The sequence below is a fragment of the Ptiloglossa arizonensis genome, chromosome 1 (genome assembly GCF_051014685.1).
Source record: "Ptiloglossa arizonensis isolate GNS036 chromosome 1, iyPtiAriz1_principal, whole genome shotgun sequence".
NCBI lineage: Eukaryota > Metazoa > Arthropoda > Insecta > Hymenoptera > Colletidae > Ptiloglossa > Ptiloglossa arizonensis.
In genome coordinates, this window is record NC_135048.1 from 19,251,722 (window position 1) to 19,268,217 (window position 16,496).

The 16,496-nt window shown below is 38.7% G+C and overlaps 1 protein-coding gene across 1 annotated transcript; it reads right to left on the minus strand.

Moving 5' to 3' along the window:
* Window positions 1-818: 818 nt before the first annotated feature.
* Window positions 819-15,950, minus strand: LOC143150512 (uncharacterized). The gene is made up of 8 exons (XM_076318849.1): window positions 15,926-15,950; window positions 4,926-5,081; window positions 3,542-3,862; window positions 3,102-3,266; window positions 2,258-2,457; window positions 1,802-1,970; window positions 1,435-1,594; window positions 819-1,252 (listed from the first exon to the last, which is right to left on the minus strand). The coding sequence occupies exons 3-8, from the start codon at window positions 3,824-3,826 to the stop codon at window positions 843-845; spliced, it is 1,389 nt and encodes a 462-aa protein (XP_076174964.1). The 5' UTR covers window positions 3,827-3,862; window positions 4,926-5,081; window positions 15,926-15,950; the 3' UTR covers window positions 819-842.
* Between the last annotated feature and the right edge of the window lie 546 nt (window positions 15,951-16,496).

Consider the following 16,496-nt stretch of genomic DNA (forward strand, 5'->3'; position numbering starts at 1 on the left):
TCGCCATGTATTTTCAGCTTTCACTGGATTCTCTCTCTTTCTCTCTCTTTTGTTGTAGCAACCTCCTCGATCAACTACAAATACAACCACCAGGAGGCGAAAAAATCAAAATCTGTTGGTTGGTGTTTTCTACAAGCTAGCGATCGACAGTATAACTCCCGCTAACAAGAAACAATTTTAATTCATCGATCGAAACAACGAAATCAACCCACTGCACTCTTCATATTTGTACGATATAAGCGACGTATCGATCGTAGATCCAATTTCATCGATTATCGAAAAGCGAATATTCTCTATTTTTCGTTAATTCTTCGTAACAGTATTATCAATGAGTTACCGAAGTTTTTCCACGGGAAATAAGTTCAAATAAGACTCAATTCTGTCTATTTTCGATTACAAGCGAAAGTTTTCCAAAACGATTCGCGTAATATATAATTAAAAGCGATCGATCCATTGGTAATACTTCCACGAAGATACAACGAAGAGTATAAAATGTATTATTTAACATTAATGTTTGACAATTAAGTACACGTGCGAAGTCGTTTGTAATGCGAGACTCGCTCGTTGTTGCTCTGTCTCGCTCGCTCTTAACCTATCCTGTCCATTCTTTTCGAACAATACGTGCGAGTTCATCGCATGTGTGAGATAGAAATCGCTACCTACCCCACTTTCAAGCGAATTAGCTATAACACGAATCAGTTTCTCGAGATTGTCATTAAATGGTCAAATTTTGTTTGAAAATTAAAAATCTAGATTTAACATAAAGAGAATCGCTGAAAGCAGAATAGAGGAATTATTTACTAACTTCGTGGGTAGTCACTGTTGATTTCTATCGCAGTGTTTTATTTGTCACGAATCTCTCTTAAAAAGAAACGCAGTTTAGGATCTACAACGACAGATTTGAGTCTTCGTTCCAATGCTTCGAAATCTACCCTCTCCAACCACGATGGAGGATCAACTTCTTTCTGGGGAAGGGGGCACAATAATCGTTCCACCGATGCGCACAAACCGCACCAGCTTCTGAAATTCAGGGGTTCGTCGATGTCCCCGATCACAAATTTCAAATATGCCTCCTGTTCTTCGGTCATAGATTTCCCGATCATTTCTTGAAGAGCTTCGCGAACGTCGCTCGGTGAAATATACCTGCTTTGCAACGAGTCTTCCTGAAATTTGTTAAAAACCCTGCCAAAAATTAATTTCCTTCCCGAGGTGACGAAAACATGTTTGCCGATATACTCTAACACCGTTAATCCTGTAAAAAAAATATATAAAATCATTTTCGTAGAATTTACGTGTCTTTTGATCATTTTCGTGGGACACGTTAACACGTTTTCGTTTGTAGGTGAAAGTTTTTACCAAAGGAAACTCGAAACGAATACTTCGGATATATTTAACGATGATTAGATTGCAGAACGATTAATTTGATAAACGTACCGCATAGACTGTTACTGTCGAGAATCTCGAAACGTGCCGCTTGGCGAGAAAATACTCTCGGTGCACCTACCGTTGCTAGGTTTGAAGAAGTTTGAGATCCTCTTAAACGCGAATAACCCTCGCCTTTGGCGCGCAGAGCTTCTTCCAACATGATTCTTTTCTGATACGTCACGGATTAAAAGAATTAAATTAATTCAGTTCAATTTAATTTAAGATTCGCGCAATCACTTTTTATTTACTTCGATAATAATTAGAAACTCCTATACCGACGTTAATATTTGAATTTTCGACGTATCTTTGAAAATACAAGTAACGGATATTCGTTGTAATTCTACATTTACGATTACAAATCGCGTTCAAAACTCACCCTGAATGAAAACTCTGCTTCCACTTTATCTCGATCCAACTCTCTACACAAGTGTTTCAAAATATCTGGTTCGATGAAACTAGGAGGCATCGTAGCAGGTAGAGTGCTTAACGCAGAAGTCTTTTTGGGGGACGATGGATTTTCCGTGTCGCCATTGGACGTGTGAATTCTAAAAGAAGAAGGAACGAAAAGAAACTTAAAAGATACTTTTTACCGATATTCTCGCACGAGTAAAATGTATTAATATATGATAAAATGAAAGACAAGACGATTAAAAAGTTTCCGTAGAAAGACAGTGATTCAATGGTCTCTGCACTGATACTGTACCATAATTTTTTACTCAATTTAGCGAATACTGTGTATCTTTAAAATTTGTAAAAATACTTTTTTAATAGAGCACGTTTCACCCTGCAAAATGATTCAGGTACAACGAAAATATAGAAACGTTTCACTAACGAAGTTCTTCTCGAACCGTCTCCTATGTGCGATATTTGAGTTTCGGTTGGTTCCAGTAGATCATGGACTTCCGTTTGTTGTCTGTAAGCAGAACCCCTTCTGTATTTCCCTTTTCGTAGTCGCTTCCCTCTCCTTCGAGTGATTGCAAGTTCCTTGTTTGTTCTGCCTGTTTCGTCTTCCTCCGTGGCTCTGTTGGAACTCTTGGAAAATATAAATAGCTTTGTACCGAACAGCACATACAAATTCGATAATGCAATAGAAATATTCGTTTCCTTTTCACGTTGTTTACGAAGCAGTGCTTCACACTGCATTTAACGGTAGAAAAATATTTTTCTTTCGCCCATTATTGCACGAATTTTAGTCGATTTTTCAAAAATTACAAAAGAAAATTATTTCTTGGATACAGGTTGATTAAATTGGAACATTGATTTTTTTTTTAAAGAAAGTAGGAATCGTGAATAAACATAAATGTACTATGAACACGTAGGACTTCCAAGAGAGCCGATTCGACTCTTAGAAGAGAATTATCAAGCACTTCGTACAAACAATTTAGTAGAATCGGTTACACCAAACTTAGTTTTTGATCAAGAATTCACGGGTGTACAATAAATGGCTATAACTTGGGAACAACGTCAAACAGAGCACACGTTTGCATGAAATATTTTCATTGCTTTCGTGTTATCGATCTTCCAATCGTTTATAGATTACGAAGTTAAGTTTTCTTAAAGAATTTTTTGAAACGGAGATTTGTATTATTTCTCGAGTAAATGAAAAACTAGCGCAATACTTACAAAAATGTCGCGAAATTTTTCACAGACTTGAAATGTATTCAATTTTCAAATACCAGTTCGTAGGTGTTTGCACTCGGGGACGAGGCTGGCACATCGGTCGGTGGGTTCGGCGAACGTGACCGATGTCGAGGTGTCGATTTAGTTACGAAAATCTTGGTTTTTCGAGGAGTCGGTGGCAATTCCAACGTCAAAGCGTGCCAAGTGAAAGTTTCGTTTTCCTAGAAATGGAACAATTATCGTTCGTTGAAAATCGACTCGACCCGTACGAACTCGAACGATCTTGCAAATTTTAAATTCTACGATACGAATTCTGATTTCGAGTGTTCGAAGAATGCAAATATCCATCGATGGAAATTTCAATTTTCCAACTACTCGAATTCGAGCACGAAGTTATCGATAAAGAGTTACTTCGTTTTGTTCGTTACACGAAAGATTTTATCGGGATAAAAATTTTGGACCGTCTCTGTCGGTAACGTTATCGTTAATCACGAACCATCTGATTCTTGGAGCTCGCTCTGAGGTCCAAGACCAACATGGTGCGTTCTTGGGGGTTGCAAGTGATCGGAAATTCTTCTTGAATCGGTCTGTTCGTTAAAGCAGGCCCACTGGCGAGCGTCGGTGCAGGCGTCAAAGGTCTGGAGTCCGTCTCGGTGTATTTCCGGAATAGTTCTTCGGGAACTGTGGCTGTGTCGACGTTCAGCATTTCCGTAACCATGGGATTTCCACTCGCGTCTAGTGCACCGGTTGCAGCTACCAGACTTGCCCTGATCATGTCCATCTCTTCCGGTAACAACACAGCTTTACCCTCGGTTGCCTGGAGAACGGAAGACGAATAATGTTTTGGTATCGAATGAAAATCGAAGAGTTCTAGTTAACGTTTAAGAGATCTTTTTAAACGTAAATTCGATCGTTACTTCAACGTTTCGATTCGTGTTTACAATACACTATGGTCGTTACTGCCCTTAAGCGTGGGCAGACGGGGCACTTGCCCCGAACCCCACACTTAAGATGTTCTCGCACTTATTGTTTAATTACCTTCGTATTTTATAAAAGATAAACGAATGTCATTATTCTAGACGAGGCATCCAACCGTTTCTTAACTTACTTCTAGAACTATATCATTCTTGTAACGAATTTAAGTTAAATATCTACAAAATTAAAATATGTCGTAAAACAGATTTTTTTAATATACACTTTTAAAGGACATTGATTGTTATAGCGAATAACGATTGAAAACTTTTCAATTGTACCAAAATGTCTAGGGAAAGCATCGACAATGGTATTAGAAGAATAAGAATTATTGCTCTGTGCGAGTGTACTCGTTGTTTTATTTAAGTAGTTGTTAGCAAGGATGGACAAAATTTGTATCCACGTAAAAGTTCCAAACAACGAATAAGAGATAAATGAATCGGATAAATTGAATTTAAATTCTAGAACGAAGTCGCAACGAACAAATACAAAATTTAATTACTCGATGGAATAAGCGTCGCAAATAAATCATTACGAGTGAATTTTATTCGAATAAAATTTTTCCCATACGTGCTGAATGAACGAGAGAATGAAAAATGGAAATGAAGTTACACGTATTTGTAAGCTACTTTTGTTAAGTGGTGTGCACGAACATGTGAGTGTAAAAACAGGTGACGTGTGTTCGATCGAAGGTATTAAATATAGATATTTTTAAACCGTACAATATTAACTACTATTGAATAGATTATCAAATACACATTATTATATAATATATAAGATCTAATTTTGGAATATCTCTACATCGTGTACAATCTTAGGTGTAATTTGGCAAACATTTCGTTAAGCACAATACATTAAATGCTCGTGAATTATGTACAATAATTACACATTATATGAAATTTGTGTACCCATGAATCTTTAGCTCGCCGAAGTATCTCTTTCGCCTCGCAATCCGCTGGATGATTACACAGTACGGAACAGCCATAAGGGTAAGGATTGAAGAGGCTAGAAAAGGGTCGAAGGATGAAAGGGGCTGGTTTAGCAGACCCTGAAAGTTCTACATGCTGTAACACACAAAAGATATTTCATTTTCTATTTTCGTCTATAAATCAGTTTTTTAAATCTGTAAGTTAAAAAATTTGTTAACGTACAAGAAGTTTGCTGAAAATATCAACAACAGCGGATATACGAGACTATTGTTACGCGTAAACATGCCCTCTCTGGAAGCGGACGCACCGGAAGAGACAGCAACTGACCGTTCGGACCAGCTACACAGCCGGTCACTTGCTTATGCAACAAGCAGTGGTGACCGGACTGAGAAACGAGGAAGCGAGGAAAAATAAACTAAAGATTGGATAATTGCTTGGCAGAGCATAGGTATTTGTACGGTGGCCTTAAAATTAACTTACTCTAACTGCAGAGATAGAAGGAGTCAATGTTCCTTCGATCTCCTCGTTTCGTTTTGCCGAGCAATTACATCGACGAACAAAACGAGACAAAATTGGGAAGGACGCGACGCGTACCGTGGAGTTGATCCTACTAGGTCGGTCCCGTTTCTCCTCAATGGGCCCGATTAAAGAGGAAATGCACGACGCGTTCCACTCCCTTAGAGGAGTGCCCCGTTTCTCCAAACTTCGCGTCAGGAGCACACGCAGAGCGTGGACCTGACTCACGAAGATTGGCGAAGAGAGGGTCTTAGTCTGGATCATGGGGCTTACACAAGGACCGGCAAAAACAATAATTCTTCGCCGCGGGTAGTACCGAGCTAATTGGCTGCGAATTTAGAATAGTATATTACGATATTGAAAACTTTTGTAACGTGGAAGAATGCATTGAACTTATATGAAATAATTTCACTGCGAATAATTGGAGTGTCTTTGATTTTTTCTTTGCCCTATTTGCTTCTATTTCCTTCGCGTGATCCTAAATTACACTGCCTCGTTAATTGAAACGTTTTTCTGCTGTGGGTGGTTCGGTGGGTGATCCTTGTAAAGCCATACTCTTCAAACAAGAATCTGAAAGAGTAAAAACGTTCGAAAGTTCTAATCGGTCCTCGAAAATAGAAAATTTTTCGAATATACTGGGATACAATTCATTAATTCTTTTTGTTCCTAAATAATTATAAATTAACGTCAAAGTTTAAAAAAGTCCCAATGTGCGTAGTTTTCCTGTATTAATTTTGCATTTTTATAAAATATTCTTTACCTAAGAAGAAAACCCTAGCCACTGAATTTTTAACTATTCAACAATTTCTAATAAAATATCCGTTAATTGAAATTTATTAAATAGTACATCATAGTTCGATAATTTGTATCCAAAGAAATATACTAGAAAAAGGATAGAACACCGATATGTTAAAAAGAAAGTCAAACATTATTTACACAAAGTGGATGCCCGATTGAATCCTCTACATTGACGTTGATTACGCATAGTTACAGCCCTGCCGAATCCGCTGTACATATAGTGCTGTCGAATAATTTCTCGGCCAACTTCTGTTCGGACTTTTTTCACTTAAACAACTTTTTCAGAGTTGTCCATAGAATACGATCCTGGATAGAATTTTCGTCCTAGGTAAAGAACTTTTCGTAAAAATACAAAAATAGTACAAAGAAATTACACACATCGGCAGTTTTTTCAATTTTGACGTTAATTTATAACTATTTAAAACTAAAAATAATTAACAAGCTATACACCACTATATTCGAGAAACTCTCTTCTATTTTTGGAGACGAATTAGAACTTTCCAACATTTTTACTTTTCGTCTAATACCTCATTATTGTCGAAAATTCGGAGTTTTTACAAAATTTCGTTTTCCTTTTTGAAAACTGGGAGCGATGCAACAATTTCACTTCCGGATTCTTGTTCGAGGAATGCGGTGTTACAAAGATCACCCACTGGTTATCGGAAGACAAAAATCGTGTCGCACAATGTAATCAAAAGAAACAAACGGAACAAGTGTTTCCCACCTCGGAGATCTTATTTAACTCATTTACCAATACATTTCAATTATGGATGGAAATTTGTAAAAAATTTGTATCAATATCGGATCTCAAAGAAGAACGACACAACGATACAACGAACCGAAACATAATCCAGCAAAGTGGAATAAATATTGATCCTAAACCAATCGTATTATTAATTATTCGTAATATGTTCATTACGATACACTCCCGTGATTTTGTTTTCGTTAAACACGTACAATGAGAATATAGAACGAATGAAATTTAATTTCCCATTAATAAGAGTTTCAATTTTATGAAATTCGAATGATAACCGTTTCGACTATTCGTCTACCCAATTTTATCCTCGAATGCGCATTGTTGGAATGTAAAAAAATTCATCGTTAAGTCGTTAATTCGTCGAATGAGTTGTCATTTCCATTGAAACGTTTCGATCTGTACAATTATTCTTTCAATTTGTCGAACACTTGCTTCGAGAAATACCTTCGCTTTGGGGCGAGTAACCGGCCGAATACGCGCAACCATAAGGCCCGTTGCACTCGCTATTCCGGGCATTATCTCGTCGAAAGCTGTTACTACTGTGCACCGTACCTCGCGAATCCTTATTAGCGGGAATAAAACAGACACTAGTCACCTTGGAGCCACGTTGCTACGTGGGCTCGATGGATCGATTCGTGTAGACAAAGTACACGGTGTTAGACACGAAGATGTTCTGTTTTATCGTTCGAGCAATCTATCCGGTCGTTCGGAAAGTCATTTCGTTTCTTTTCTTTATTTTGTGAAAATGAAACACGATTTTTTTAGTATGTATAAACATTTTATCAAATTACATATTCTCCATTTTGGAACAGGAAACGACTTTCCGAACGACCCGATACAATTCTTTTGTAATCGAAGTTTATCAACAGGTATCCATAAATATTGTTCCCCTCGAGTAAACACGACGAGGAGTTTAATACCTTCGTCTGGACAATCGTTACCAATTTCTACTAAAAACTACTCCACAATTAATTTCTCTATCGGTGTTAATTTTGTTTTATAAAAACTCCTCTACGCTTAATTTCTCCGGCGGTAGTAATTTCTCCGAACAACTCTTCTACAATTAAGTTTTCCACCGGTGCTAATTTCTCCGAACGATTATTCTACGATTAATTTCTCTATCAGCAGTAATTTCTTGAAAAAACTATTCTACGATTTAATCCATATACGTCTCTTAGTTTGCCAAGAAAAGAACAATAATTTTCACATTTGATTTAAGCGTGATTAATTTCTCTATCAGCAGTAATTTCTTTAAAAAAGCTGTTCTACGATTTAATCCATATACGTCTCCTATTTTGCCAAGAAAAGAACAATAATTTCCACATTTAGTTTAAGTGTATCGAATAAAGTTCTTTGCAAATGTTCGCCACTTTTGATAGAAATTTCTCACTTTTCTTGCACAGAAAATGCAAATAACGGTAAAGTAACAATTCTTGTTAAGAATCGAAGACTTTACACTTGAATTCGAATTTATCTCCTTATATATGTAAACGCTGTAACGTAAGTACCATTCGATGTCCACCGCTATCGATCGTTGTCCAAAGAGGATCCCTACAGATACTAATTTTACGTTACTCGTTAATTATGAATTTAGAATAAAAAGACTTCGACTTTGCTATCTTCTACCGTTGCTCGACAAACAAAGATTGTTTGAAAAAGTTCCACGGGCCTCGATAATTTTCAAGATAACATCGGAGGGAATGTTCTATTTCTATCGCTCGCGATATTTATTCTCACGGTATCTATTACGAGACATAAATTCTGTGTAAACCCGATCGTTGCCAATCTCGTCCGAGGAGTTCGTCTCGTCTCAATCAGGACGTAATTAGTATTTCCACGATTCGTCGAAATTGTTGCCCCAATTAACCATCGCGTTTCAATTAATTAAATGAAAACTTTTAACGGGCGCATCGTTCGCCGTTTCATTTCCTCGCGCGGCGTTTACGTGAAATATCTTACTCCAATTAATTCTTTCTTCCAGATCTCTACTTTCGTTCAAATAATCAATTTACCGCTATCTTCCTTTATTCTTGTTCGAAATAACGAGCTACCGGGTCTGGCTGTGAGCGTAGAATTTTCGATTCCGCTTCACAGCGCAACAGATGCAAATGGAACTTTCTTCCTCGCAGACGCGTGTCCTGGCATTACTCGTGCCAAGGTCATTGATTCCTCCAGCAGTTCCGGCTTAGTTTCTGGGCCAGGTTAACCGACTCAGGAGAGCTGCGAACGTCGACCGGAATACCATCGCCGGCTGTGACGTCGACGCATCTCGATACGTGTGCTCGGCCACTCGGATAGCCAAACCGACGAGCCAACAACCGGAAAATTGCTAACGAGTCCCGTGTCCCTTCGACAACTTTCGTATCTGTTCGTACGCGTTCACTTAAGCGGGTAGCCGAGCCTCCGTACACGTGAAAAATTAACTTTTCTCTCACCTACGTGGAAAATCGATAACCGTTCGAAATTCACATTAAACGTTCGTTTCTCGTACGATAAATGTTTTCTCGATGCTTCGTTGAAACAATATCGATAATCGAGTATCGAAAAAGAAAATAGAAATACTTTGGAATTTCTATTCTTCGTTAACGTAAATACACACGTCTCGCGTGTATCGATGAGAAATGGCTCGTAGAAATATTTTTGTAAGTAATAAGGCAATTTTTCTGATCGACTCTTAATTTTCGATAGGACAATCGCTCGATTTAAGGTCCTCGATATAAGTACACCGTGTATCTTCAATTGCGGTCGGATGAAGTTTAGGAAATTTATCTTAGAATCGATGAGTATATTTTTGCAACATTTTCGGTTTTCATTTTGCACATTTACGAAAGCTGAGACAATACTCGGGCAATGATGAGCGTTTAACGAGCATTAAGAGAATCGTTTCGTAAAAGTTTATGTACGAAATTATTAACTTTGTACCAGAAATAAAAGATACCGTTTGCAGTTCGGTCCAATTCTCTATCTTCCAGTGCGATAATGGAGGCAGAAGATAATACGCGGAATTTTCTATTATCATTCAAAGCGACGATTGTCAAAAAGTATGTAGATGTCGAGACTCGAGACATTTACCTTATAATGGAGTGGCGTAGTTTGAAAGAACATAAAGAACGAACACTTGCTTGGACCCGATAATGGAAATGTATGTCTACGATGACACACATAGTGGGTTACCTAAGAGGAACATTTTCGAAAAAACATCCGACTGAATGCTTACCAATGGTCAGTTGTGCACTGATTCGTTACACGATAAAAAAAAACCCTTCTCTAAAATTTAATTTTTCATCGAACCATTAAAATTTCATTAACCTCTGTGAAATAACTAATAACCAGTGATTCCGATTTTATCGAAAATAAAGCGTCGTGGTTTGAAAAAAATGAGAATTCCACAATTTCTTAACAACCGAACTTGAACTTCGAACGTTATAAGCGACGAAGTGATACGTTTGTTGTTTCGTTGTTAAAAAATTGTTCTCGAAAATACGACAGTGTTGTTCGATGAATCTTTATTCGAACTATCGCAACATTAACCGTTGCACGAAATGATCCGAGTTTCTCCTGCGCCATAGTTTAGATTCCCCTGGAAATACTCGTACCGCCGTTTACTAGGATTTGCGAATTCACCTTGAGGAGGTCGTGAGTGGCGAACCTCCTCTTGTCTTCTGTCCTCTTGGAGGGAACACTCGAAGGAAGAAGCGAGGTGAAAGAGTGAACTGGTAAAGACGAATTGCCATCGATGAGCCGACGAAAGGATACAATGACCCAGTGAGAAACTACAGAAAGCCCTGCTCGGAACGATCACTGTGCCAAATACATAGCAATCACTGTATCCTGTGCGTTGGCTTTTTTTTTTTAGTCTTACACGTGACCGATTCCGACATCGGTTGAAATCTAGAGAACGCTCGAAAAATGACGGTGGTAGTGCGAGAATTATTTTCCACGTGATTTCATTTACACTCGATACAGGTGTAACGGTGTTAAAAATATTTTCAGAAAGTAAAAATGAAAAAAAACACGGCACGTGCCGGAATACTTTTAGACCCGTAATTTTATATTTTATTCGTCGCGTACACTGGTATTTAATTCGAATAATTCACGATCGACGGGTTCGAACGTAAGAAAAATTATTTTATCCACGACTTGTACAGAACGAATAACCCTTTCGAACATTTCGAAGCAAACTTATAGAACCGATTCAAATTCCATTCGCGATTAAAGGTTTTTGGAAACTTGTGGAATCTAGAATTTATCGGTAAATCGGTAATAACAATTTACGAAGAATCATAGTTCGATGTATGCATTTTTTTAAATATTTCTAACCCAGGATGTAGGATTCTCGTCGATAATCGTTCTCGAAGCACAAACTTTTCCACGACTCGCGAGCATTTATTACCGAATTCGTTCGAAAACCTTATAGAAAGATATCAGGAATCGAAAGAGTTATGAAACTGTTTCAATACGCGAAACGATTCAAACGAAACTTATGTAACAATAGTTCTCGTAAAAATAAAAATCCTTTCGTAACAAGAACAGATGTTTCTTTCGACGAGCTTGAAAATGTTCCTAATCGCTGAAAAAATCGGGTGTTATTTTTAACACGTTTACACCTCCCTTCGATACTTCTTACAAGACAATTCGTTTCTTATTATTTCGTATTTATTGTTCAAAATAAAAGCTGCAACATAATATTACACTTCTACTATACTCTTACTATACTTGTTCCTTTTCCAAAAAAGTTCCAACGATGAGACAGATCTCTCGCGCGGTTACCTCTTGAAAAATTTCTTTTCAAGAAAGTCACTAGTGAGATCGATCAAAAATTCGAAACCACTAATTCTTGTTTAAGGTACTCGAATCCCGTTCGAAAATATCCATTCCTCGAGAAAGATTTTCCAAAAGCCTGAACTAACGACGGTGTCTCGTCGCGAAGTCACCTGAACAAAAATTTCTCTTCAGGAAAATCACGAGTGAGAACCATCGTTAAATAAAAAGCAACTGTCTCTTTCGATCCCTGTAAGGTAACACAATGTACTATTTTGTCGCGTAAGGGACGGTAGGAATCTCCTAGCGGTGTTACCAGGATCTCCCGGAGGCTGCGCTACTGACAGCGTTCGAGTTCCTCGGATGACGTCAGACGCGGCACGAAGTCAGATGACGAGCCACGGCTATGATCGCGTACGATGACGTTGGCGTGGCAAGGCAAGGCAAGGCAAGGCAAGACAAGGCAAGGCAAGACAAGGCAAGACAAGGCAAGACAAGGCAAGGCAAGACAAGGCAAGACAAGGCAAGGCAAGGCAAGGCAAAGCAAGGCAAGGCAAGGCAAGGCAAGGCAAGGCAAGGCAAGGTAATGCAAGGCAAGGCAAGGCAAGGTAATGCAAGGCAAGGCAAGGCAATGCAAGGCAAGGCAAGGCAAGGCAAGGTAAGGTAAGGCAACGGCGGGCCCAAGAGGAGGAAGGAATAACAGGAATCTCGTTTCGTTGGCTCCTGGTTGGCCAGTTCTTTCCAGCGCTTCGCGACGTCAACTTCGCGGTCGGCGTGTCAACTGTGCTAGAAACGGAGACACGGTGTCCACTCGCGACTTCCTTCTCGTAAATCGCCTCATTGGCGAATGACAGTGGCCCAGTTGCCGATCGCGTAACCAGCTCGCGAAATTATTTTACAGGCGAATTTACCGCCGGTTGCCAACTGCCGCCGTACAGTTTCCGTTCCACGTGATTCGATCGGCCTCGCACCTGGAATCGTTTACGCGCAGTTTAAAAGTCGTCGCACTCGTGGAGGCTCGTGGAACATCTCGTGCGAAATCACGGCTATGGCGATCGTTCAAACGAACCGACCACCGACCACCGACCACGTGGATACTTGTACCGACGTGTACGCGCGAACGAGTTAAGTATCCCTTTGACCCTTTACAGACCCACCGTGGGACGGAGACGTGACGTTTTTACGAATCGTTCGATCGTTTTGTGGCACCTCGAGAAACTTGTGAAAATTGATCCGAAAGAGGACGAGCCCCGTGGCAAGAATCGGCGAGAAATTCAAGGCGATTTTCCGTACCGGTCGAGTGGATCGAAAAAAAATAGAAGATACAGCGTGTCTAGGTAAAGTGGTAAATTACAGTGTGTCCATGTTGGATCGTATAGTACGTTTCATTAATTGGAGTACGGTAACGACGATGGTAACGAGATATTGTATCTTTTCGACGCGTTATTTATAGTATATTACGATACACGCGTGTGTACACGGTACCGGGAATACCCGAAAGGGTACCACGGCGATTCGATCCGGGGTGTCGATTATTTACTACGGAGAAACGTTCCCGTTGCTAATGAGAAATTATTAATACGCACGGTACACGAAAATGCACGACAGATGTCGGTACCACTTTGCGCTACTTATTATCGCGACGCGCCAGATTTGGCGAGAACACTTGTTTCAATAAAGTTCTACGTCAGCCGCTAATTCTGATTTTTACGCTGACGTTATTTATAATCACGAGTTTTCTCGTGCACGCCTCACGTGAACGGAGTTTCACGTACGACCGGGGCGAACCGTTCGCCCCGTTGCCAATCTATGGAAATAGTTGTGAAATTGCAACGTAATGGAAACTGGAGCCAGCTGCTTCTGTCGACACGTTCCACTTCGACTCTTCCGCATCCTTTGCCGTGTCCGGGCCACGAAGTCGTTCATACGTTACCGTGCAACGCCTCTAACCTTCGAGGACATTCTAGAAACGATTTACCAGGGATTTGAAGTACGCTTCGTGAACTAGGACCGTGTCGCGGGAGATTCAACAACGTTAGAATTTCACGAGACGCGTTTCGACGTTCCGTTTTTTTTCCCCCGTTGCAATTCCACCACTCGCGAGAACTTTTAAGAAATTTTTCAAAAGTTTCAACGATCTCTATCATCGCTCGTTTCGCTCTCGATGGGGACCCGAAGTTCGCGAACAGTTTCACCAAATTTTGAAAATCGAACTATCGAAAAATGAAAAACTTCCGCGAATAGATCGACAGGAGTGTACAGGATGGTTACTACGAGCTCTTCGAGTATCGTTTCGAAGGTTTGACGTTTAAATAGATTTATTTCGCGTGTTGGCTCGATTTCAGGCAGGTGAGACGTTTTCTCTCGGTTGACTTTGAACATAGATTTCGAGGTTGTTCTTTTGCACTGTCCGGTAGATTCCTAGGGGAATGCAATGACCTGTAACGACGTGACCTTGAAACGTTACAAAATTCGAATATCCGTATATTTACGAATTAAAAATCGAACCGGAGGAACTAAATGAAAAACGTGCACATATATTGGGTTGTTCGGAAAGTCATTTCGTTTTTTTTTTTTTTTTTTTTGATAAAAATGAAACACGATTTTTTTAGAACGCATAAACGTTTTATTAAATTATATATTCTCCATTTTGGAAAACGAAATGACTTTCCGAACAACCCAATAATTTCTAACGATGCTTCGGCTCGAGATATCAAGAAAGCTTTGTACGTTTGTATTCGAAGTATCGTTGTACTCAACTTGTAACTATTTTGTATAGTATTTGGCGTATAGTATAGTATTTTGTATAGTATTGCCAGTACTCGTACCGTCTAGTACTTCCTTCCTCCGATTGCTTGTAATTTGTAAATGTCGATTTATCGGTGGGCAGTATTTAAAGAAAAATAGTTCGCGTGTGTTAAATTGCTGGAATGACCGCTAGTTAATTTCCACACGATTTTGAAAATTACTTCCGTTGAAGTTCTTAGTATCGAAACACGCGACACGAATGAAATCTGTATTCGCCAAGAATACGTAGAATCGACTTATTTTAGATACGTTACTATCTTGTTCGATCTGTCTGGTTTTAATACGAGGCTTGTACGAAACAGCAGCCAAAACTGTCGTAACTGTTTCTTCGGTTGTAACGGTACGTCTACGATTTCTTTTTCGTTCATCGTTGTTATCGGTTTCGCGTAATCTACTTATCGATCTATTGAAATAAATTCAGGAATCGTGTCTGCTGTAAATTCTAATCACTTTCATCGTGAACGAATGACACATCGATTCTTTCCTTTTTGGTGTGCCACGTTATCGCTGCTCTTATTAGATACAAACAGAAGTGTGTACGTCTTGTTTATATTTCTTTGTTCTATTCTTTGGGCAGAATTGGATTTTTAGTTTGTAAACGTTCGGTCTGAATATTCATGCTTCAAGACCGTCTCAAGGTCGTATTGAAATAGGTCATTGAATTCCACTTTGAATCAGCTACAAGACCATAAATAAATAGGCAAAAATGCCCTATTAAAAAAAACAAAGGTGACCTTCGAATCCACCTTCAAAATCGATTTATAAAAAAATTTGTTTTTGACAGTTGATCGGTCCCGAAGTTGGATCAAAGTTTTCAAAATAATAATTATTTAAGATAACATTTTAAGCGATCGTAACACGAAACTTGCACAATACTCTACCTGAACGAAAAAACGACAGAACAATTGAATCGTGTAAATTCGCATAAATGTTTAAATAATTCTATTTCAATCTTTTCCTGAATCTGCCTATTTCAGTCTCACATTTAATACTTAACCTTCTCTTATTTACTTAACCACTTATGAATATTTATCGAGTATCGATACCGAACTGTATCCACTAATAAAAATAAAAATTTGTAACATTGCCGTTACATTTTCAGAAAAGTATTATCAATGGATCGACAAGGTTCTCCTAGTAAAATTGAATCCAAACACGACTTTGTTCCAACTATTTTTAATCGTATACATCGTTAAACAATTTTTCTAAAATAATTCGAATAACGTGATAAAAAGTAAACCGAACAAGTTCGTGTTTAGATTCGTTTTCAATGGGAGAGTTTCGCCGATCCATTGGTGATGCTCTCGACGCAATGAAAAATATAAAAATTTCGATTTACGGTAGTGGATGACTCATCTCGGATGCATGCCTTATCGCTTTCACAGACAATCTGACACTGGTTGTTGCTGTATTTCGTTCATTGTCGGTGTATCCCGTTAACTCTCCTTGTCGAACAGTACATGAGTGACTCAGCCTCGGTCCAAGATAAAGAAGGTCAATTCCAAGAACGAAAACTCAACCTTCCCCGGATACTAAACCATCGAGTATCTAATATTTTCCTGGCACACAAATATCCGGAAAATACTATAATAGGAATATTCGCTGATCTATGTACACCAATTTTTAATCACACTCTTCCAAACAAACAAAACTATAATAAATATTAATCTATATGAAACAGTGTGTAAAATGTCACTGTGTGCAAACTACAGTGACGGTAAAATACTGATTTTTTTAAATTGTGTAGGTCGAAACAAGTGATTATTCCTTTCTCAAAGCTCTGTTACTGCAAAACTTAATTTTGCACCAAAGAAAAAAGATTTCAAAATATTATAAATCCGATAATTCTCTCGCTAAGGGGATGTTTACTTTATTTTCTCTATTTATTTATTCGACCAATCTACGATATA